This window comes from Panulirus ornatus, chromosome 48, assembly GCF_036320965.1.
Source record: "Panulirus ornatus isolate Po-2019 chromosome 48, ASM3632096v1, whole genome shotgun sequence".
In the NCBI taxonomy this organism is placed as follows: Eukaryota; Metazoa; Arthropoda; class Malacostraca; order Decapoda; family Palinuridae; genus Panulirus; species Panulirus ornatus.
In genome coordinates, this window is record NC_092271.1 from 29390995 (window position 1) to 29415857 (window position 24863).

The 24863-nt window shown below is 40.9% G+C and overlaps 1 protein-coding gene across 5 annotated transcripts in view; it reads right to left on the reverse strand.

Moving 5' to 3' along the window:
• Window positions 1–2242: 2242 nt before the first annotated feature.
• LOC139763930 (dystrophin-like) overlaps window positions 2243–24863 on the reverse strand; it is an 84141-nt gene continuing 61520 nt past the window's right edge. For 4 of the 5 annotated variants that reach the window (XM_071690394.1, XM_071690390.1, XM_071690389.1 and 1 more), the window contains 6 exons: window positions 19761–20018; window positions 16798–16909; window positions 11702–11896; window positions 4811–4937; window positions 3061–3297; window positions 2243–2910 (listed from right to left, as the gene is read on the reverse strand). In XM_071690394.1, coding sequence (XP_071546495.1) covers window positions 2804–2910; window positions 3061–3297; window positions 4811–4937; window positions 11702–11896; window positions 16798–16909; window positions 19761–20018 — 1036 coding nt within the window. In that variant the 3' untranslated portion in view covers window positions 2243–2803. The remainder of the gene's footprint in view (window positions 2911–3060; window positions 3298–4810; window positions 4938–11701; window positions 11897–16797; window positions 16910–19760; window positions 20019–24863) is intronic. The other variant, XM_071690392.1, reaches the window with a different exon arrangement.

Sequence of the window (24863 nt, forward strand, 5' to 3'; positions counted from 1 at the left end):
ACATATACATACCTATACATCTCAACGGATACATATATATATATATATATACACACACAGACATATACATATATACACATGTACATAATTCATACTGTCTGCCCTTATTCATTCCCATTGCCACCCCGCCACACATGAAATGACAACCCCCTTCCCCCGCATGTGTGCGAGGTAGTGCTAGGAAAAGACAACAAAGGCCACATTCATTCACACTCAGTCTCTAGCTGTCATGTATAATGCACCGAAACCACAGCTTCCTTTCCACATCCAGGCCCCACAAAACTTTCCATGGTTTACCCCAGACGCTTCACATGCCCTGGTTCAATCCACTGACAGCATGTCAACCCCGGTATACCACATATTTCCAATTCACTCTATTCCTTGCACACCTCTCACCCTCCTGCATGTTCAGGCCCCAATCACTCAAAATCTTTTTCACTCCATTTTTCCACCTCCAATTTGGTCTCCCACTTCTCCTTGTTCCCTCCACCTCTGACACATATATCCTCTCTGTCAATCTTTCCTCACTCATTCTCTCCATGTGACCAAACCATTTCAAAACACCCTTTTCTGCTCTCAACCACTCTTTTTATTACCACACATCTCTCTTACCCTTTCATTACTTACTCGATCACACCACATATTGTCCTCAAACATCTCATTTCCAGCACATCCACCCTCCTCCGCACAACTCTATCTATAGCCCACGCCTCGCAACCATATAACATTGTTGGAACCACTAATCCTTCAAATATACCCATATTTGCTTTCCAAGATAACGTTCTCGACTTCCACACATTTTTCAACGCTCCCAGAACTTTTGCCCCCTCCCCCATCCCATGATTCACTTCTTCTTCCATGGTTCCATCCACTACCAAATCCACTCCCAGATATCTAAAACACTTCACTTTCTCCAGTTTTTCTCCATTCAAACTTACCTCCCAATTGACTTGTCCCTCAACCCTACTGTACCGAATAACCTTGCTCTTATTCACATTTACTCTCAGCTTTCTTCTTTCACACACTTTACCAAACTCAGTCACCAGCTTCTGCAGTTTCTCACCCGAATCATCCACCAGCGCTGTATCATCAGGGAATAACAATTGACTCACTTCCCAAGCTCTCTCATCCACAATAGACTGCATACTTCCCCTCTTTCCAAAACTCTTGCATTCACCTCCCTAACAACCCCATCCATAAACAAATGAAACAACCATGGAGACATCATGCATCCCTGCCACAAACCAACATTCACTGAGAACCAATCACTTTCCTCTCTTCCTACTCATACACATCCCTTACATCCTCGATAAAAACTTTTCACTACTTCTAACAACTTGCCTCCCACACCATATATTCTTAAAACCTCCACAGACCATCTCTACCAACTCTATCATATGCATTATCCAGATCCATAAATGCTAGATACAAATCCATTTGCTTTTCTAGGTATTTGTCACATACATTCTTCAAAGCAAACACCTGATCCACACATCCTCTACCACTTCTGAAACCACACTGCTCTTCCCCAATCTGATGCTCTGTACATGCCTTCACCCTCTCAATCAATACCCTCCCATATAATTTCCAAGGAATACTCAAGAAACTTATACCTCTGTAATTTGAGCACTCACTTTTATCCCTTTGCCTTTGTACAATGGCACTATGCAAGCATTCCGCCAATCCTCAGGCACCTCACCATGAGTCATACTTACATTAAATAACCTTACCAACCAGTCAACAATACAGTCACCCCCCTTTTTAATAAATTCCATAGCTATACCATCCAAACCCGCTGCCTTGCCGGCTTTCATCTTCTGCAAAGCTTTCTTTACCTCGTCTCTGTTTACCAAATCATTCTCCCTAACCCTCTCACTTTGCACACCACCGTGACCAAAACACCCTATATCTGCCACTCTTATCATCAAACACATTTAACAAACCTTCAAAATACTCACTCCATCTCCTTCTCACATCACCACTACTTGTTATCATCTCCCCATTAGCCCCCTACACTGATGTTTCCATTTGTTCTCTTGTCTTATGCACTTTATTTACCTCCTTCCAAAACATCTTTTTATTCTCCCTAAAATTTAATGATTCTCACCCCAACTCTCATTTGCCCTCTTTTTCACCTCTTGCACCTTTCTCTTGAGCTCCTGCCTCTTTCTTTTATACACCTCCCAGTCATTTGCATTACTTCCCTGCAAAATAATATAATATAAAAGTAAAAATGCATCTGTACTTAAAAACATGATTTAATATTTAAACAAATGTACAGCTATCAAGTGTTCCAGTAAACTGGAATAAAGAGAGCTGTGAAAACAAACTCTTGTCAAGAATGGAAACTTGCCTTACTATGCAAGAGTATGCAGCTATTCATTGCATTCATGGAAAATAATGTACAGCTTTGGCATGATTCAATTTGTTTATAACTAACTTTCTTTTATACTCTGCTGACTGTGTTTTGTAAAACTATGGTATGAGTGCACATTTCACCACTTCATCCTACACCTGTAATCAGCCTAAGTAATTGAAATGAGAACATGCTCAGCCTGCCACACCACAAAGCCAGCTTAAGAGAGATTATATTGAGTCAGACTAAAAAAAAATTGCTTCATATTTTTAATATGATGGAATAAGATGATCCTAATATGTACATAATGTGTATCTATATTTCACTAAATTCATTTTCAGCACTAAAATTACATATACAGCTATGATAATCCATAATAAAGCAATGCTAGTATTGTTTATGATATGAATGAGAACACTGCATTTTATTCAAAGAAATATGTTACAATCAGTCAGGTTGGCTGGGAACAATACTAACATACTCTGCTAGAACATCCCCCAATTCACATGCTGCTTCTACAACACCTCCAGAATCTGCTGGCAGCACATTATAGTCTGTTGGAGAGATTTTAAACATGCATTTACATAATCTAGATTGTCCTAATATGCTCTAGATTAATGACTAAATCATATATATTAGATGTAACAATCATACACTTTTATAAGCATAAAACAGAAAAATTTCATGTTTCTGTAATCACTTACTGTCCGATTCTGTGAGTGGAAATATCTGGTCCAGCTGCTGCAAAATGTTCTCCAACTCCTCCCTGACCTCTGCCACTGCATCATCCTGACCAGTATTTGCATTACTCTTCTGGGGCAAAACTACGGGACATGATACAGAAGAGGTCTGAGATGTCAATGATGTTAGGTCACTAAAGTTGACCTCTGTGAAGCTAGGCAGTTTTGACGGTTGGGACACAACCTTTGGGCCATCAGTGCCTATAAAACAGGGTTTACACGATTACTATAAGGCCATTGGCAACTCGAGGTTGGGCTGTTTTGATAAGTTTCATTCCCTACACCTTGAAACTTTGGAACACTACCTTCTCATATCTTTCCCAATAGTTATGAATGAGCACATTTTAAGAGATTTTTCACTTTCTCTAAAATTTGTAAATACTTTCCCCTGTTTTTTCATTTTCTCTTTCATAATTCTATATTTCAATTATGGCCCAGCCATGATGTGGACTTTTGTCCTTGACTGGAATTTTTTTTTTTTTACGTCTTGGGAGAATGGCTTCAGATGGGTGTATGCCTAGTGAGGTGATGTTTATGACTGAGTTAGGAGGGTGGTTTTGTGCTTGGTGGGTCATTTCAGTGTGCATAAATTTTACAAGTATGTTTTATGGGGTAGGGGAATCAGTGAGTATTGGTTGCTGAAGTGTGATGCCTGAGACCATGGTGAAAGCACACAGCATACATAAATCTAAGTTGCATGATGGTAAAGAATGTTGTAGAAATGGGGCTTCACAGTACAAATAGTAATCACACAATATTCACTCTCCACATGACAAACATCAACATAAAGGTCATAGACAAAATAAACATCCTCAGAACACTTACAAGCATCAGTTATGGACAGGAAAAAGATTCCCTTACTATCCTCCACAGACAATTCTTCCACTACAAACAAAACTGCACTTCACTTGCCTAATCATCTAAACCATAAAAAAAAAAGAGAGAGAGAGAGAGCACTAAGGACAATCATCAACTGCCAAGCACCTGCACAATGAAACAAAACTACTTCAATACAAGCTCACTCATATATGCCTGACACTTGGTTCTCTGCAACAGTATTAGACCCCTCCCATAACAACCACTCTATAACCAACTACCAACCTCAAGGTTAAAGATAAAAACTTAACCCAGCTCCATAGTTCAACGAGCCATTCTTAAAGATCCCTCCTTCCTCCCATAATAAACATGACTGAAAAAAAAAACATATTGTATACACACAGTAATGATACATCAAGCGCTAAACAACTACCCTCCCAACCCAGTCTTACAACACCACTCCACCAGATATAAATCCAACTGAAACCACATTTCCCTAAGCATATATGAATTAACACATTCTCACCTGTATTCTGGGTACCATCCCTCTCTCTTAACATTACACACAATTAGTACTCAACTGGTCTGCAATCAACTCAAACAGATATCTGCACATCATCACACTTTATGAACTGTTTTCCTGCTCAGCAGATGTAGCCAGCTTTCGGAGTGCTACATGACAAAAGCAATGTGAATGGTGAAGTGCTTACACATAAATACAAAAAATGAAGTGCCTATACTAAAGGATGTTCCCATTACCAAAATGGACCATTCTCTGCATAAATGGGAAGTGGAAGTAGAAAAAATCCTTTTCAAACTTCAGGATTATGTTTGGCATTTACAGTACTTGACATATCTGAAATTATCCAAAAAAATTACAAAAGTGAAAGTTCCTCACATTGTGCAGCACTAGACTGGTCAACAGGTGAGGGGGGATGAATGTTCTTTTGATATGGTGTGAAGGGCATCCTAATGGGTAGAAGACTTGTGGTGGGCTTCAATGGAGTTTCACAAGGATTCTCAACCTGCCAAGTATTAATATAATAAAAAAATTACATGTAAAACTTACAGACTTTCATATCATCACAGCCACTGAAAGCAATCCTACATCTTAAAATAAAGCAAGGCTGTTGGTTAACACATGTTGAAATTAATATAGCTTAACCTTGAATCTAAAAAGGTTGAAGAGCAGATGCTCAGACACTGCAAAGATAAAATCAGTCCCTTGGATCAGACTGTGACTTAAATTAGGTTATTTCTTTAATTCTATGAAAAAAACATTCTTGAAAAAACAGACCTACTTGAAGACAAAAAGTCCTTATTAACTATTCCTCTGAAAAAATGAATTAATAAGTATAAAGCAAACAAGTGTTACTACAGTACAGCCCTAAAGAGAATGCATCATCTCACTAAGCTCATGACTCCTACAATGAATAATCATAAATCAGTCCCATCAGAAAAAAGGTCAAGTCTAATTTACATATATATAGGTTACATATATATATAGGTTTGTTGAATGTGTTTGATGATAGAGTGGCAGATATAGGGTGTTTTGGTCGAGGTGGTGTGCAAAGTGAGAGGGTTAGGGAAAATGATTTGGTAAATAGAGAAGAGGTAGTAAAAGCTTTGCGGAAGATGAAAGCCGGCAAGGCAGCAGGTTTGGATGGTACTGCAGTGGAATTTATTAAAAAAGGGGGTGACTGTATTGTTGACTGGTTGGTAAGGTTATTTAATGTATGTATGACTCACGGTGAAGTGCCTCAGGATTGGCGGAATGCGTGCATAGTGCCATTGTACAAAGGCAAAGGGGATAAGAGTGAGTGCTCAAATTACAGAGGTATAAGTTTGTTGAGTATTCCTGGTAAATTATATGGGAGGGTATTGATTGAGAGGGTGAAGGCATGTACAGAGCATCAGATTGGGGAAGAGCAGTGTGGTTTCAGAAGTGGTAGAGGATGTGTGGATCAGGTGTTTGCTTTGACGAGTGTATGTGAGAAATACTTAGAAAAGCAAATGGATTTGTATGTAGCATTTATGGATCTGGAGAAGGCATATAATAGAGTTGATAGAGATGCTCTGTGGAAGGTATTAAGAATATATGGTGTGGGAGGCAAGTTGTTAGAAGCAGTGAAAAGTTTTTATTGAGGATGTAAGGCATGTGTACGTGTAGGAAGAGAGGAAAGTGATTGGTTCTCAGTGAATGTAGGTTTGCGGCAGGGGTGTGTGATGTCTCCATGGTTGTTTAATTTGTTTATGGATGGGGTTGTTAGGGAGGTGAATGCAAGAGTTTTGGAAAGAGGGGCAAGTATGAAGTCTGTTGGGGATGAGAGAGCTTGGGAAGTGAGTCAGTTGTTGTTCGCTGATGATACAGCGCTGGTGGCTGATTCATGTGAGAAACTGCAGAAGCTGGTGACTGAGTTTGGTAAAGTGTGTGAAAGAAGAAAGTTAAGAGTAAATGTGAATAAGAGCAAGGTTAGGTACAGTAGGGTTGAGGGTCAAGTCAATTGGGAGGTGAGTTTGAATGGAGAAAAACTGGAGGAAGTGAAGTGTTTTAGATATCTGGGAGTGGATCTGGCAGCGGATGGAACCATGGAAGCGGAAGTGGATCATAGGGTGGGGGAGGGGGCGAAAATTCTGGGAGCCTTGAAGAATGTGTGGAAGTCGAGAACATTATCTCGGAAAGCAAAAATGGGTATGTTTGAAGGAATAGTGGTTCCAACAATGTTGTATGGTTGCAAGGCGTGGGCTATGGATAGAGTTGTGCGCAGGAGGATGGATGTGCTGGAAATGAGATGTTTGAGGACAATGTGTGGTGTGAGGTGGTTTGATCGAGTAAGTAATGTAAGGGTAAGAGAGATGTGTGGAAATAAAAAGAGCGTGGTTGAGAGAGCAGAAGAGGGTGTTTTGAAATGGTTTGGGCACATGGAGAGAATGAGTGAGGAAAGATTGACAAAGAGGATATATGTGTCAGAGGTGGAGGGAACGAGGAGAAGAGGGAGACCAAATTGGAGGTGGAAAGATGGAGTGAAAAAGATTTTGTGTGATCGGGGCCTGAACATGCAGGAGGGTGAAAGGAGGGCAAGGAATAGAGTGAATTGTATCGATGTGGTATACCGGGGTTGACATGCTGTCAGTGGATTGAATCAGGGCATGTGAAGCGTCTGGGGTAAACCATGGAAAGTTGTGTGGGGCCTGGATGTGGAAAGGGAGCTGTGGTTTCAGGCATTATTGCGTGGCAGCTAGAGACTGAGTGTGAACGAATGGGGCCTTTGTTGTCTTTTCCTAGTGCTACCTCGCACACATGAGGGGGGAGGGGGAAGGTATTCCATGTGTGGCGAGGTGGTGATGGGAGTGAATGGGGGCAGGCAGTGTGAATTGTGTGCATGGGTATATATGTGTGTGTCTGAGTATGTATGTATGTGTGTACATTGAGATGTATAGGTATGTATATTTGCGTGTGTGGACGTGTGTGTGTATACATTGTGTATGGGGGTGGGTTGGGCCATTTCTTTCGTCTGTTTCCTTGCGCTACCTTGCAAACGCAGGAGACAGCGACAAAGCAAAATGAATAAATATATAAATACATATTCATACTTGCACGCCTTCATCCATTCCTGGCACTACCCCGCCCCACAGAAAACAGTATCACTATGCCATGCTTCACCAAGGTAGTGCCGGGTAAACAAACAAAACAGGCTTCATTTGCTCGCACTCAGTCTCTAGCTGTCATGTATAATGCACCGAAACCACAGCTCCCTATTCACATCCAGGCCCCACAGACCTTTCCGCGTGTGTGTGTGTGTGTGTATGTGTGTGTGTATTTATTTATTTATTTATCATATTTATCATACTTGATCACTTGATGGGCTGGATATTTCCACAATTTGAATAAGCACACGGGTGACGTACATCTCGATAGACATGGTGGAAGATATAAAGGGATGTTTACTTAGTAAATAGTATGGTTATGATATTTACAATGGGGGGTATTGGACTTTTATATCAGCCTGTACAAGCTCTGACTGGAACAAGTTGATTGCAGTGACGAACAGTGGTCCATGATGTAGGGGTGTCAGGAGTCTCTCTTTCTCTCTGTGACAGGGGTGCATCAGTAGTATATTGCCAAACTACCTTGTGAGCTGCAAGTGTTGGTAAGAGAGGGTGGACAGGTTCAGCAAGATGAAGGCCTCTTGGTAAGTGGTGTCAGAGGGCCCTGGATGATCCTACATTCTTTCTAGTTGGACCATTTGTGTAGCTGTCAGTGGGGAGGACCAGGTAGAGGAGGTGTGGGCGAGCTTTGGTAGAATAAAGATGGTAAAGACATTCCTAAATTCGATTAGTGGTAAGCTTAGTAATTTCAGTTGACAAAGAGGGTAGAGAGAGTATGAGGAAGATTTAATGACAGAGCCGACTTAACTTTCAATTTAAACCAACGTCAATAGTGAAAAAAAATGTATGGTCTCTGACTACCCGCAGGATGTTAAGGCCTAGTGTAATGTCAGGTGGCAGGTCTGCCTCTGGTCTGATGTGCATTATCACACTCTCAGTGTGGGTGATGGTGATGCTGTTGACCATAGTCCACTCCTGAATGTTGTTGGTGATGTGCTGAAGGGCACTGAAGTCAGGAGAGTTGTTGATAATGATGCCAAAAGCAGTCATCTACATACTCTCAGCAACTGTTTGTACCTTTCAGGGCATCACTGATAAGGATGAGGAAGTAGAGCAACCCAATCTTGGTGCCCTGAGGTACAACACGTTAAGGGGTAATGAGGCTGATGTGGCTCCCTAAAGCTGACATTTTGGTGTCACCTAGTAATGAAGTCCACCAACCATGAGACATGAAACCTCTCACTCTATCATGCATACATCCTACACCTTCCTGCATATTCAAGACTTAAGCATTCAAAACCTTTTTCACACCATCCTTCCCTCTCCAGTTCAGTTTCCTTGTCCCCTCCAATTCTGCAACATATTCCCTATTTGCCAACCTCTTCTCATGCATCGTCTCCCTATATCCAGGCCATATAAATATATCCTTTTCAGTTCTCTCAACCATACTTTTCTTATTATCACATCTCTCTTAACCTATCATTTCTTATCTGATCAACCCTACTCACAACTCATACTGTCCTAAACCATTTCAATTGCAAAACATTCACCCTCTTTTGGCTATTCTCATCTAGACCCCACAACCCACATACATACAGCATCACTGAGACTACTGAAGTATCAAATATGTCCACTTTTGCCCTCAAAGACAATAACCTCTCTTTCAATGCACCCAGGACCTTAGCTCCTCACCCACCCTATGTCTCACTTCAGTTTCCAAGGTTTCATTTGCTACCATATCCACCCCTAGGTATCTAAAACACCCAAATCCCTCCATTCAAACTCACACTCCGCTCCATCTGTCTTTTTCCACTGTTGAATCTAATAACCTTGCATTTATTGACATTTTATCTCATCTTTCTCCTTCCATACACTCTCCAAAGCTCAGGAACCAACTTTTGCAATCCTTCACTCGAATCTGCCACCAGCACTATGTTATTCCCATATAACAGCAGACTCACCTCCCAGGCCATCCCAACCCCCAATAAACTACATGTCTGCTCCTCTCTCAAAGACCCTTGCATTCAACTCCCTCATCATCCCATTCATAAACAAATTAAGAAGCCATGGTGACATCACACACCCCTGCCATAGACCCATCTTCACCTGGAACACTCACCCTTCTCTCTTCCTCCCCACACACATGCCTCACCCTTTTGATAAATACTCTTCACTATTTATAGCAACTTTCCTCCAACCCCATATATTTGAAACACCCTCTGAAGAGCATCTCTGTCAACCCTATCATATACTTTCTCTAGACCCATAAACACCACATACAAATCCTTCAGTTTCTCTTAATATTTCTTGCACATATTCTTCAAAAGCAAATATCTGATCCACATATCGTATACTGCTCCTCAGGCCACTTTGTACTATCACCAATATGAAGCTCTGTACATGCCACCACCCTCTCAGTCACCACTCAACAAACTCATACCTCTGTATATTGAACAAGTACATTTGTTCTTCCTTGCCTTTATAAAGTAGCACTATACATGCACTCTGACAATCCTCAGGCACCTTAACATGATCCATGCATATACTGAAAATCCTAAGAAAACAATCAACAACATAGTCACCCCCTTCTTAAATATTCAACTGCAATACCACCAATCCAGCCACTTTACTACATTTCATCTTATGCAAGTGGAAATTTCACCTCCCCTTGTCTTCTCATTTAACCACTGCTCTGACTCTCACTCTGTAAACCTCCATGTCTAATAACTGCTATCCTACCAATGAAAATATTCAGCATTCAAAATACTCCATTTCCTCTTCACCTCATTTTTTCCTGTTACAACTTCCCCATTAGACAAATTCATCAATGTTCATTTGTTCTCTTGATTTTCTCACACTGTTAACCTCCTTTTAAAACATAATCTTATGCCATTCTATCATAAAACACAGTTAAGTCCTATAAAAGACTCACTCCATCTCCACCTTGCTTCATCATTACTAGTTTTCATTTCCCTTTTGCCACCTTAAATAAAAGAATATCATGTACGAATACGAAAACAACAGAGAAACAAGTGAATATACGTTAATTTACCCCAAGTGAAATAAAAACCTAAGGTAAGGGCTTTCTGATGTGATAGTTCTAAGTACTACACAGCCAGATGACATGCCTTGACCATCAAAACCTCATCTATATAGTCATCTGATACACTTGGTTCTTTTTCTCAGCATGTTATATACATTTGATTAAACAGATTATCATCTGGAATGCTGGACTCCTCATCCCTGTGGTGCAAATAATGTACCACTAGATGTCATCTACATTTAGTAGTCTATTGTAATATCGTACAACATGCCTGAAGTACTCACATGTAATTGTTAAATAAGGACGACTCAGGCATCTCGTTATCACCATAGATCAGCTGAAATCTGACTACTGGTGCTAAAGCAAGGCTTACAGATCTATGTGAGGTCCAGTTTACCAGGCAGAGTAGATATGCATATGGTTTTGTTATAGGGTCAAGTATAAAATATATATGCAACATCTTAGCCTAAGAACAACTTGCTACACACTCCCTTTTTAATTTACACAATATTCAATGAAAACATACTAGGACATGTGGTGATAAGGGCTTTAGAAGTTGGCAAATTGGGATGTGGTAGAGTGAGGCTTACTGGGAGGGAGAGGTAGGGGCATTAGGGTTGTCTATGTCAACCCCTGAATTATCTGATTCAGAAACGGTTTCAACTGAAGGTGGAGAAGTGTTCCTGGGCCCTTTGGTAAATCTATCCAATGAAGCTGTGCACTATGCCTTTTTCTTTCTCTATAAATATCTCTGTACCACAGAAAAGAATTGTAAACCCTCTAAATAACACAAAGGTCATTCACTGGTGGGATCCACATCATTATTGATGACCATAAGTTTGTTTATGAAGTAAAAAAGTTTCTGTTAAGCCCTTGTTTGTACATTGGTGTCTGGTCTGGTGATGTTTCTGCCCTTTCCTCTGAGTTCTTGAGCCTCAAACTGCATTTTCTTTTTATCAAGTCTTTTGTAACTTTAAGTGGCTCAAACTGCATTTTCTTTTTATCACGTCTTTTGTAACTATAAGTGGTTACATGTCATTATAAAAGTTTTGCACCTTAATTCTCAACTAAAGCAACAATAAAATGTTCTATGAGATGCAATTATATGAGACTTCCCTGTATAATTCTAAAACTCACCAAATGATTCTCTTTGTTATCCTGCATAGCTGTAACATCAGACGAAGGTTGAGTGGCTATTGGGGAAAGGTTGAGTAACAATCCACGTTCCCCTACAATAGGGGTACTCTCAAGACGAGGAAGACCTCTCACGCCATCCTTCCCAACTTTGCCTTTCTTATTTTCAATTGTCACATCTGACCCTGAGTTATAGCTCTGATGGATGCAAAAAAACTGTTGTCATTAAACAAAATAATATGAGAACACTATCACTATGAAACTGAGTCAGTTCAAATAACTTTGGAAAAATATATGGGATAATGCTTCCTTTTTGCTACAACTGATACCTCAAGCATTTTTCTCTCTCTCTCTCTTTTGTTCATACATCCTCTCCACTTCCTGCAAGAGAAAGGTAGCACCAAGAACAGATGACTTAGCCTTAGAGGGAAAATTTCTCACATGGCCCCTTGCTCTGCTCCATCTTTTGAAAAGTAATACAAGAGGGGAGGATTTCCAGTCACCAGCTCCCTCCCCTCTTAATTGCCTTCTATGACAAGGAAATATGTGATCAGTATTTTTCTCCTCCATCTCAGAGGATAATACACACACAAACACACATACATATGTATACATCATTATTACAATTATCATACTTAATCGCCATTTCCTATGTCAGCGAGGTAGCACCTGGAAACAGACGAAGAAAGACTCATTCACTCATATATGCACATATATACATGCATATACATACATATACACAGATATATACACGTACACATATAAATATTCATACTTGCTTGACTTCATCCATTCGTGGCGCCACCTCAACCCACAGGAAACAACATCGCCACCCCAGCTGTCATGTATAATGCACTGAAACCACAGCTCCCTTTCCACATCCAGGCCCCACAGAACTTTCCATGGTTTACCCCAGACGCTTCACACACCCTGGTTCAATCCATTGACAGAACGTCGACCCCAGTATACCACATCGTTCCAATTCACTCTATTCCTTGCACGTCTTTCACCCTCCAGCATGTTCAGGCCCCGATCACACAAAATCTTTTTCACTCCATCTTTCCACCTCCAATTTGGTCTCCTACTTCTCCTCGTTCCTTCCACCTCTGACAAATATATCCTCTTTGTCAATCTTTCCTCACTCATTCTCTCCATGTGACCAAACCATTTCAAAACACCCTCTTCTGCTCTCTCAACCACACTCTTTTTATTACCACACATCTCTCTTACCCTATTATTACTTACTTGATCAAACCACCTCACACCACATATTGTCCTCAAACATCTCATTTCCAGCACATCCACCCTCCTCTGCACAACTCTATAGTCCATGCCTCGCAACCATATAACAATGTTGGATCCACTATTCCTTCAAACATACCCATTTTTGCTTTCCGAGATAATGTTCTCAACTTCCACACATTCTTCAACGCTCCCAGAACTTTCGCCCCCTCCCCAACCCTATGATTCACTTCCGCTTTCATGGTTCCATCTGCTGCCAAATCCACTCCCAGATATCTAAAACACTTCACTTCCTCCAGTTTTTCTCCATTCAAACTTACCTCCCAACTGACTTGTCCTTCAACCCTACTGTACCTAATAACCTTGCTCTTATTCACATTTACTCTCAGCTTTCTTCTTTCACACACTTTACCAAACTCAGTCATCAGCTTCTGCATTTTCTCACACGAAGCCACCAGCGCTGTATCATCAGTGAACAACAACTGACTCACTTACCAAGCTCTCTCATCCACAACAGACTGCATACTTGCCCCTCTTTCCAAAACTCTTGCATTCACCTCCCTAACAACCCCATCCATAAACAAATCAAACAACCATGGAGACATCAAACACCCCTGCCGCAAACCTACATTCACTGAGAACCAATCACTTTCCTCTCTTCCTACACGTAAACATGCCTTACATCCTCGATAAAAACTTTTCACAAAGACCTCTTACTAGCACAAGGAGGGTACCTTTCCCTTGCATATAAATATGCTGGATGCATTCACCCACCTCCTCTTGCTTGAAAAGGAAGGATACCTTTCTCTTGCATAGCAATATGTTGGATGCATCCATCCATACCCTCTTGCTTGCACCTGGAAGGTGCCTTTCCAGTGCATAGCAATACACTGGATGCATCCATCTGTCTCCTCTTGCTTGCTTAAGAACGAAAAACCTGTTTCTTTCTGAGGCAATGTCCCAAGGGCTATGAAAGAGAATCTCTAAGAACTTTAAAGGTTAGAAACCTCTAACTCCCTGTCTCCTAGCAAGGTAAATGCCTTTCATTCCTCACTAACCACCTCTTCAGTAGGTGTGTCCTGCAGCTTGGTTCAACCCCAGCTTTTTGTCAATTATCAACCTCCACTTGATAATGATATCACTGTGTCTTCCTGGGTACTTTATACTCAGTATTAAGACAAAAGATTTTCAAAAGATAGGAAAAGGTAGGGCGCACCACAGCAACCTGGAAAATTTTTCGAGGGATACTGCCCCACACAGAAAGTTTTTCATTCTTCAAAACTCACTTTTCTCTACAGGGATGGTTTGTCCCATGAGCTTTTGAGAGCATACCAATACAGAAAAGGAGAGTCACAGCAAAACTCAACTATGACATCAGTATGATAAGAACAGTACCCTTAAAGGTTATCCCATATCACATTCATGATCCTCTGCCTCAAAGGTGGCAAGCCACATGCCATGCAAGTCTTCACTGTCTAGAGTACCACACTGTTTAATAAGTGTTTGTTGAATGCCAAACACCTCTTTTGTTAACTCCTCCAAGAGAGGTTCCTCAAAAAAGTCTGAGTGGAAGCCAACTTCCTGACATTATGGGCTCTAACATTAGGCCAAGATACAACAAAACATGTATTTTAATTCAAAACAAGAAGGCATTTCCTTAATAATTTTCAGTGATCTCCATGAATTCTCTAAAAGATTAAGTAGACATAAAGGATGATGTTTTCTAGAAGTCTTCCAAGATGCAATAAAAAAAGGGATATTCCTAAACTCAGTTACTCCACTTTTTGCAAAAATAACATTCTTATGACTAGGTGTTGAGCCACTAAGCTGGCAGAAAGCTCCTTAACTGCAGGAAGTACAGGGCTTTTGACAACTCCCACTTTGGTAGCAAAAGGGAGGGTAGAAAAGAATTGTTAGAGTGTAGAGAAGTTCTGAAATTTTAGAACCGAAACCTTCAAGAAATAAAATGTATTTTCCTAACATATAACAAATTTCTTGATCCTTAAACTCATGGTAATGAATAAATTGTACAGGGCATGAAACAATTACACAGCATGATTTAAAAGAAGGCTAGGCAGCATTGCGATGCCAACTCATGATCACTCAAAATTTCTTTTTATGTTACCAAATTTTCTGTCTTTCATACGTTCCACTGTTTCCTGCATTAGTGAGGCAGGGCCAGAAACACATGAAGACAGGCCACATTCACTCACATTCATTCTTTAGCTTTCATGTGCAAAGCATTGAAACCACAGCCCCCTGTCCAGGACCTACAGACCTTTCCATGAGTTTCCTTGGGCCACTTCACATGCCCTGGTTCAGTCTACTGACAGCATGTTGCCACCATTATACCATATAGCTCCAATACAACTGATCCCATGCACACCTCTTACTCTCCAGCATGTTCAGGACCCAACTGCTCAAAATATTTTTTACTCCATCCTTCCATCTCCAGTTTGGTCTCCCCCTTATCCTTTTCCCCTTCGCTTCTGACCAATAAATCCTCTTTCTCAACCTCTCCTGACTCATTCTCTCCATTATGTCCAAATAATTTCAGCACACCCTCTTAAGCTCTCTTTGCCATCCATATCTATGAATCATGCTATATAACACAAACTCATAATAATGAATAGGCTGTAAAGGGTGTGAAAAAATTTCAAAGGGACACCACGCAGCCTGGAGTTGCCAGTTTGTAAATTCTTGTCAAAACATCATATATCATCATTATCTCTGCATTATAATACAAAACTCACACACAGTACATCTTGATAGCATAACAACCATGAGTAATGTTCAAAACAAAATAAAATCAGAAAAAATAGATAAATGATTCAATAAGTCACTAGTGTCCATCAGGTGACACAGTCAATGTTTATGTGTGAAGTTGCAGTCAGCTTCTGTGTGAAGGCAGAACCTCAAGGGATTCTGGCTACATTTCCAGGTTGGGAAGGGGTTGGCAAACTATGCAGGATCTTTAAACTGATTTTGAAAACCACTGGGAAAACTCTTTATTATGGCTACCTGCAAAGTGCTATCTTAGGAGTTTCCCTGATATTGCAGTGAAAAAGTTAAGAAAACAAAAGTATAAGATATAGCCATAGGGTTTCTTCTCAAAATGACAAATGCTACCATTACAACTGTGATACATGAAAGGATGGACAGATGAATGAGAGAATTCATTAACGACTGTCATAATGGGACATCAACATTTTTAGTATGCAGAATAATAATTTGGTAGGTATGTAGTATCTGCTAAGCAGCCAACGACCAGGGATACATATTACAAATACTTCCCGCCTGGGTATCAGGAGCATTAGTGACTGCAGCGTACTTAGCCAGTACTTCAGAGGTTGTTCAGTTGCACTCCTCTGACCCAGGTAGCTGCTTTTTCTTTCCGAATCACCCACATGTAGACTACTGGCATTCTGTCAACAAACATACAATCTCTCCTTAGACATGACACTTGATAACACCTACCTCACTTGGCTCATTCTTCATAACTCTAGATTTTCCTTGAGGGAGCACTATGCACTATCCTTGCCTTGGCAAAATGGTAGGAGCAGTAGTACATAGAAAAATTAGGCAGGAGCATTAGGCAATAGAGGTCAGTAGGACCATTAGGTAGAGCTTAAGCAAACACTGCATTAAAGTTGCCCTATGCCAGAGGCTTGTTATGAGTGAGGACTAAAGGCAAAGAAGCAGCACGAGTTCACTAGTTATGGAGACTCTAATGCATTACCAACCCCCTGAGGGAGTTTCAGTTGGGAACAGGCATAAGAAAGATAGATAGATAAGAGTAATAATGCATGAAGGATTTATTTCAGCAAACAACAACACAAAATGACAAATGAACAAACCTGCAAAATGGCTTTCAGTTTGTTGATCTGTGTTTGGAGCTGCTGCGTATATTGCTGCACCACCTCTACAACAGGACTCATTACAATGCCTTCCTCTAGCTGTCTAAGTACACTGCAAGATATAGAATAAATCTATATACAAAGGAATTAAGTGCTAAAATTCAGATACATTTTCATACTGCTTATGTGAATCATTACTTCTTGTGATACGAAAGGAAGGTATGACTCCTGTAAAAAGTAGAGACAGGTGTTCTTAAACACAACCATGGGATGATCAGTGGACATATAACTAAGATAGAATTCTCAAGGATGCGCATTTAATTTAAATGGGAAACAATGTAACGCATATAAAGAAGACTGCAACCCAGAGGATAGGGGAGAAAGAATACTTCCCATGAATTCCCTGCGTGTCATAGAAGGTGAATAAAAGGGGAGGGAGTGGGGGGCTTGAAATTCTCCCCGCATTTTTAATTTTCCAAAAGAAGGACTAGAGAAGGGGGCCAAGTGAGGATTTCCCTCAAAGGCTCAGTCCTCTGTTCTTAATGATACCTCGCCAATGCAGGAAAAAAAAAAAAAAAAAAAAAAAAAAAAGATTGTATATCATAGAATACTCTCTTTACCCCCTTTCCAGCATAACTAAATATCAAGAAAGCATTATGAAATGTCCAAGCAAGATGCTAAGTCAGGTCAAATAATGAAGGGTGATGAATTTTAAACATCGTATTAACCTTTTAAAAAAAATCTAAGTAATGATACAAAAATATTTGAAGAAGGCTGAATACTTCATTTTCATGTAGATGAGTACAGTGCTTGTGATACCTGCGGCTTAGATAATACAAATCTAAAAAAAAAAAAGGGTTATGAAGAGTGAGACAAAACACTGGTTATAGTCAAAACACATGTTAAAATATAATGGAACACTGAAAATGGTAAGGATAGACTAAGAAGACATAAATCTATGGCTGATTAACAATGAGTGAATTCTGAGAAAGCGTAATAGTGAAGTTGAGAGTTAATGTAAAAAAACTGAGATAACAAAATTTCACTGTGGGGAGAGACAGGGTGGTTTAAGGGTGAATCTGAATAAAGAAAACCTGAGGAAATTGAAATGTTTTGGACACCTGGGAGGTGAAATGGCTGCAGATGGAACTGTGAGAGATAAAGTGAACCATATGGTGCTGTCAGTGGATTGAACCAGGGCATGTGAAGCGTCTGGGGTAAACCATAGAAAGTTTTGTGGGGCCTGGATGTGGAAAGGGAGCTGTGGTGTCGGTGCATTATACATAACAGCTAGAGACTGAGTGTGAATGAATGTGGCCTTTGTTGTCTTTCCCTCATGCGCATGCGGGGGGAGGGGGTTGTCATTTAATGTGGCGGGGTGGCAATGGGAATGAATAAAGAATGAATTGTTTTTTTTTTTTTTTGCCGCTGTCTCCCGCGTTTGCGAGGTAGCGCAAGGAAACAGACGAAAGAAATGGCCCAACCCACCCCCATACACATGTATATACATACGTCCACACACGCAAATATACATACCTACACAGCTTTCCATGGTTTACCCCAGACGCTTCACATGCCCTGATTCAATCCACTGACAGCAGTGAAAAGCTTTTATCGAGGATGTAAGGCATGTGTACGTGTAGGAAGAGAGGAAAGTGATTGGTTCTCAGTGAATGTAGGTTTGCGGCAGGGGTGTGTGATGTCTCCATGGTTGTTTAATTTGTTTATGGATGGGGTTGTTAGGGAGGTGAATGCAAGAGTTTTGGAAAGAGGGGCAAGTATGAAGTCTGTTGGGGATGAGAGAGCTTGGGAAGTGAGTCAGTTGTTGTTCGCTGATGATACAGCGCTGGTGGCTGATTCATGTGAGAAACTGCAGAAGCTGGTGACTGAGTTTGGAAAAGTGTGTGGAAGAAGAAAGTTAAGAGTAAATGTGAATAAGAGCAAGGTTATTAGGTACAGTAGGGTTGAGGGTCAAGTCAATTGGGAGGTGAATTTGTATGGAGAAAAACTGGAGGAAGTGAAGTGTTTTAGATATCTGGGAGTGGATCTGGCAGCGGATGGAACCATGGAAGCGGAGGTGGATCATAGGGTGGGGGAGGGGGCGAAAATCCTGGGGGCCTTGAAGAATGTGTGGAAGTCGAGAACATTATCTCGGAAAGCAAAAATGGGTATGTTTGAAGGAATAGTGGTTAAAACAATGTTGTATGGTTGCGAGGCGTGGGCTATGGATAGAGTTGTGCGCAGGAGGATGGATGTGCTGGAAACGAGATGTTTGAGGACAATGTGTGGTGTGAGATGGTTTGATCGAGTGAGCAACGTAAGGGTAAGAGAGATGTGTGGAAATAAAAAGAGCGTGGTTGAGAGAGCAGAAGAGGGTGTTTTGAAGTGGTTTGGGCATATGGAGAGGATGAGTGAGGAAAGATTGACCAAGAGGATATATGTGTCGGAGGTGGAGGGAACAAGGAGAAGAGGGAGACCAAATTGGAGGTGGAAAGATGGAGTGAAAAAGATTTTGTAAGATCGGGGCCTGAACATGCAGAAGGGTGAAAGGAGGGCAAGGAATAGAGTGAATTGGAGCGATGTGGTATACCGGGGTTGACGTGCTGTCAGTGGATTGAATCAAGGCATGTGAAGCGTCTGGGGTAAACCATGGAAAACTGTGTAGGTATGTATATTTGCGTGTGTGGGCGTATGTATATACATGTGTATGGGGGGGGTTGGGCCATTTCTTTTGTCTGTTTCCTTGCGCTACCTCGCAAACGCGGGAGACAGCGACAAAGTATAAAGTATAATAATATGAGCGTGTATGTATATGTGTGTGGGTATATGAGTGATGGGTCTTTCTTCACATTACCTTGCACTACCTCGCTGACATGGGAAATAGTGATCAAGTACAATAACTAATATATACTTAGAAAATGCTAATCAAGACTAGAGGTATCCCTTCTGGTAAAGCACTCTACCTGTGTCCCTCCTGAAGATGCATTATAACAGAGTGTATCTGATGTCTTGGAGAGGTGGGCAAAATAGCTGGCTCTGTTGTACTGCCATGGCAATGATTTCTTTGTTCATCAGCTTTAATACTTCCTTCCTCAGTATGTGCAGATTCATCATCTTGAGACACATGTAGGATGGTTCGTGAGAAAAGTTCCCTCTCCTCTTCCCCCTCGCTGCACTCGCTCCATGATCTTCTTACTCCACTTTCACACAACAAACTACTCCTAAGAAAAATTAAAACAGCAATCAAAAATAACCTAAACTCCTAATTACAGGTAATGTGTTGACCACCAATGCAAATACACAACAAAATAAGTTTTAGCACTCTTCCATGGGGTATCAGGCATCATCACTGCAACTGATACCTCCTTGTCATCAATGACAAAGATACCTACCTCAGCCTGGCCCTGGCCCTCTTCTATTCCCCTAACTGAATCTATTCTATGTTCCTCCTCCATCTCACATAATAAATTGGTCCTAGGGAGAACATCACAAACATTTAAAAACTAACCCCTCCCTATAATCCTCACACTACCTCCCTCGCCATTTCAGCCATAAATAGATTAAACAGCCATTTGACAAAACACACCCCAGCTGCAGAAATACCTTCACTTGGAACCACTCATCATCCTCTCTTCTATCTCTCATGATAGGAACTCCTAACTGCTTCAAAGAGCTTTCTCATTACAAGGAATGCAATGTGTACATTAATCAATATACACGAGAATAAATTTTAGCATTCTAGTGACGCTGACCACTTCATAATGAAAGCATATATATTCCTTTATTGAAAAAAAAATGAAGTAAAGCCAAAGCATGAAGTTTGTTATAACCAATAACAAAGTAATAAAACCATAACTTTATGACATCTTACAACTTCAAATCTAAAACATTTCCACATATATAAAGCAACCCAACTTCCCTTAGATTCTTGACGCTATGAGTTCTTTGCTTACCTTTCTTGACAATTTCTCTGTTTGCAATCTTTTTTTTGTCATAAGAACTGTCAGTCGATGACTGAGTTTGGAAAAGTGTGTGAAAGGAGAAAGCGCTGAGAGTAAATGTGAATGCGAGTAAGGTTATAAGGTTCAGTAGGGTTGAGGGACAAGTAATTGGGATGAACGTTTCAATGGCGAAAAATTGGGGGAAGTGAAGCATTTTAGATACCTGGGAGTGGATTTAACAGCGAATGGAACCATGGAAGTGGAAGTGAGTCACAGGGTGGGGGAGGGGGCAAAGGTTCTGGGAGTGAAGAAGATTGTGTGGAAGGAAAGAACATTATCTTAGAGAGCAAAAATGGGTATGCTTGAAGGAATAGTAGTTCTAGCAATGTTATATGGTTGTGAGGCATGGACTATAGATAGGGTTGTGCAGAGGAGGGTGGATGTGTTGGAAATGAGATGTTTGAGGACAATATGTGGTGTGAGGTGGTTTGATCAAGTAAGTAATGAAAGGGTAAGAGAAATGTGTGGTAATAAAATGAGTGTGGTTGAGAGAGAAGAAGAGGGTGTATTGAAATGGTTTGGTCACATGGAAAGAATGAGTGAGGAGGTGGAGGAAACGAGGAGAAGTAGGAAACCAAATTGGAGGTGGAAGGATGGAGTGAAAAAGATTTTCAGGGATTGAGGCCTGAACTTACAGGAGGGTGAAAGGCGTGCAAGGAATAGAGTGAATTGGAATGATGTGGTATACCAGGGTCGATGTGCTGTCAATGGACTGAAGCAGTGCATGTGAAATGCATTAAACACGACAGCTAAAGACTGAGTGTGAACGAAGGTGGCATTTGTTATCTTTTCCTAGCACTACCTCACGTGCATGCGGGGGGAGGGGGGTGCCATTTCATGTGTGGCGGGGTGGCAGCGGAAATGGATGAAGGTAGCATGTATGAATGTGTACATGTGTATATATGTAATGTATATGTATGTATACGTTGAAATGTATAGGTATGTATATGTGCGTGTGTGGGCGTTTGCATAAATACATGTGTATGTGGGTGGGTTGAGCCATTCTTTCGTCTGTTGCCTTGCACTACCTCACTGACGCGGGAGACAGTGACAAAGTATAATAAATAAATAATATAAATGTGTATATGAAAGGATGGGCCTTTCTTCGTCTGTTCCCTGGCACTATCTCGCTGATACATATATAAATATACACAAATGCCCATACATGCATATATACATACATATACATGTCAATAAATATACATATACATACACAAACATACACATATTACACATGTACATATTCATACCTGCTTGCCTTCATCCATTCCCAGCACTACCCCGCCACACAGGAAACAGTATTGCTGCCCCCAGCTTCACAGAAGTAGTGCCCATAAAACAGACAAAAAAAAAGGACACATTCATTCACACTCAGTCTCTATCTGTCATGTGTAAGGCAGCGAAACCACAGCTCACTATCCACATCCAGGCACCATGAACCTTTCCATGGTTTATCCCATATGCTTCACATGCCCTGGTTCAGTCTACTGACAGCTCGTCAATCCCAGTATATCACAGTGTTCCAATTCACTCTATTCCTTGAACATGTCTCACCCTCCTGTAAGTTCAGGCAACAATCACTAAAATCTTTTTCACTCCATCATTCCACCTTCAATTTGGTCTCCCACCTCTGACACATATATCACTTTTGTCAATCTCACCTCACTTTTACTCTCCATACGTCCAAACCATTTCAACACACCCTCTTCTGCTCTCTCAACCACACTTTTTATTTCCACACCTCTCTCTTACCCTTTCATTACTCGATCAAACCACCTCATACCACATATTGTCCTCAAACATTTAATTTCCAACACATCCAACCTCCTCCACACAACCCTATCTATAGCCCATGCCTTGCAACCATATAACATTGTAGGAACCACTATTCCTTCAAACATACCTAGCTTTGCTCTCTGAGATAACATCCCTTGCCCACATTCTTCATTGCCCCCCTCCCCCAACCTGTGACTAACAGCTTGCTAGGTTCCATCCACTACTAAGTCCATTCCCAGATATCTGAAACACTTCCCATCCTCCAATTTTTCTCCATTCAAACTTACATACCAATTAACTTGTCCCTCAACCCTACTAAACCTAATAACCTTGCTCTTATTCACATTTACTCTCAACTTTCTCCTTTCACACACTTCTCAAAACTCAACTCTCAACTTTCTCCTTTCACACACTTTTCAAAACTCAATTCTCAACTTTCTCCTTTCACACACTTTTCAAAACTTGGTCACCCACTTCTGCAGTTTCTCACTCAAATCAACCACCAGAGCAGCAGCATCAGCAAACAACAACTGATTCACTTCCCATGCCCTCTCATCCCTACAGACTGCATACTTGCCCCTCTCTCCAAAACTCTTGCATTTACTGCCCTAACAACCCCATACATAAACAAATCAAACAACCATGGGGACACCACATATGCCTGCCACAAATCGACATTCACTGGGAACCAATCACTTTACTCTCTTCCTACTCATACCCAAGCCTTACATCCTCGGTAAAACTGTTCACAGCTTCTAGCAGCTTATCTCCCATCTTATACTCTTAAAACCTTTCACAAAGCATCTCTATCAACCCTATCATATGCATTTTCCAGATCCATAAATGCTACATACAAATCCATCTGTTCTAAATATTTCTCACACATTCTTCAAAGCAAACACCTGATCCAGGCATCCTCTACCACTTCTGAAACCACACTGCTCTTTCCCAATCTGATGCTCTGCACATGCCTTCACCCTCTCAATCAATACCCTCCCATATAATTTCCCAGGAATACTCAACAAACTTATGCCTCTGTAATTTTAACACTCACCTTTATCCCCTTTGCTTTTGTACAATAGCATTATGCATGCATTATGCCAATCATCAGTCACTTCACCATAGTCCATACAGACAATGAATATCCTCACCAACCAATCAACAATACAGTCACCTCCTTTTAAATGAATTCCAATGCAATGCCATTCAAACCCACCGCCTTGCCGAATTTCATCTTCTGCAAAGCTTTCACTACCTCCTCTTTTTACCAAACCATTCTCCCTGACCCTCTCACTTCACACACCACCCCCGACCAAAAGACCCTATATCTGCCACTCTATCATCAAACATATTCAACAAACCTTCAAAATACACACTCCATCTCCTTCTCACTTCATCACTACCTCTTATTATTTCCCCACTTGCCCCATCCACTGATATTCTCATTTGTTCTCTAGTCTTACGCACATTATCTACATCCTTCCAAAACATCTTTTTATCTATTATTATTACACTTTGTTGCTGCCTCCCACGTCAGTGAGGTAGCACAAGGAAACAGATGAAAGAATGGCTCAACCCATCCATATACACATGTACATACATAAACGTCCACACACGCACATATACATACATATACATTTCAACATATACATACAGACATATACATATATAAACATGTACATTTTCATACTTGCTGCCTTCATCCATTCCTACCGCCACATATGAAATGGCACCCCCTCCCCTGCGTAAGCACAATGAAGTGCTAGGAAAAGGCAATATAGACCACATTTGTTCACACTCTTTTTATTCTCTCCAAAATTTAATGATACTCTCTCGCCCCAACTCTCATTTGCCCTCTTTTTCAACTGCTGCATGTTTCTCATGACCTCTTGCCACTTTCTTTTACACATCTCCCAATCATTTGCACTACTTCTTTGCAAGTATCGTCCACACGCCTCTTTTCTCTTCCACTAACAACCTTACTTCTTCATCCCGACATTCGCTACCCTCTCTAATCTGCCAACCTCCCACTTTTCTCAAGCCACATGCATCTTTTGTGCAAGCCATCATCGCTTCCCTAAATACTTCCCATTCCTCACCCACTCCCTCATGTCAACTGCTCTCACCTTTTGCCATTCTACACTCAATCTCTCCTGGTACTTCCTCACACAAGTCTCCTTTCCAAGCTCACTTACTCTCACCACTCTCTTCTCCTAAACATTCTATCTTCTCTTTTGAAAACCTCTACAAATCTTCACCTTTGCCTCCACAAGAAAGTGATCGAACATC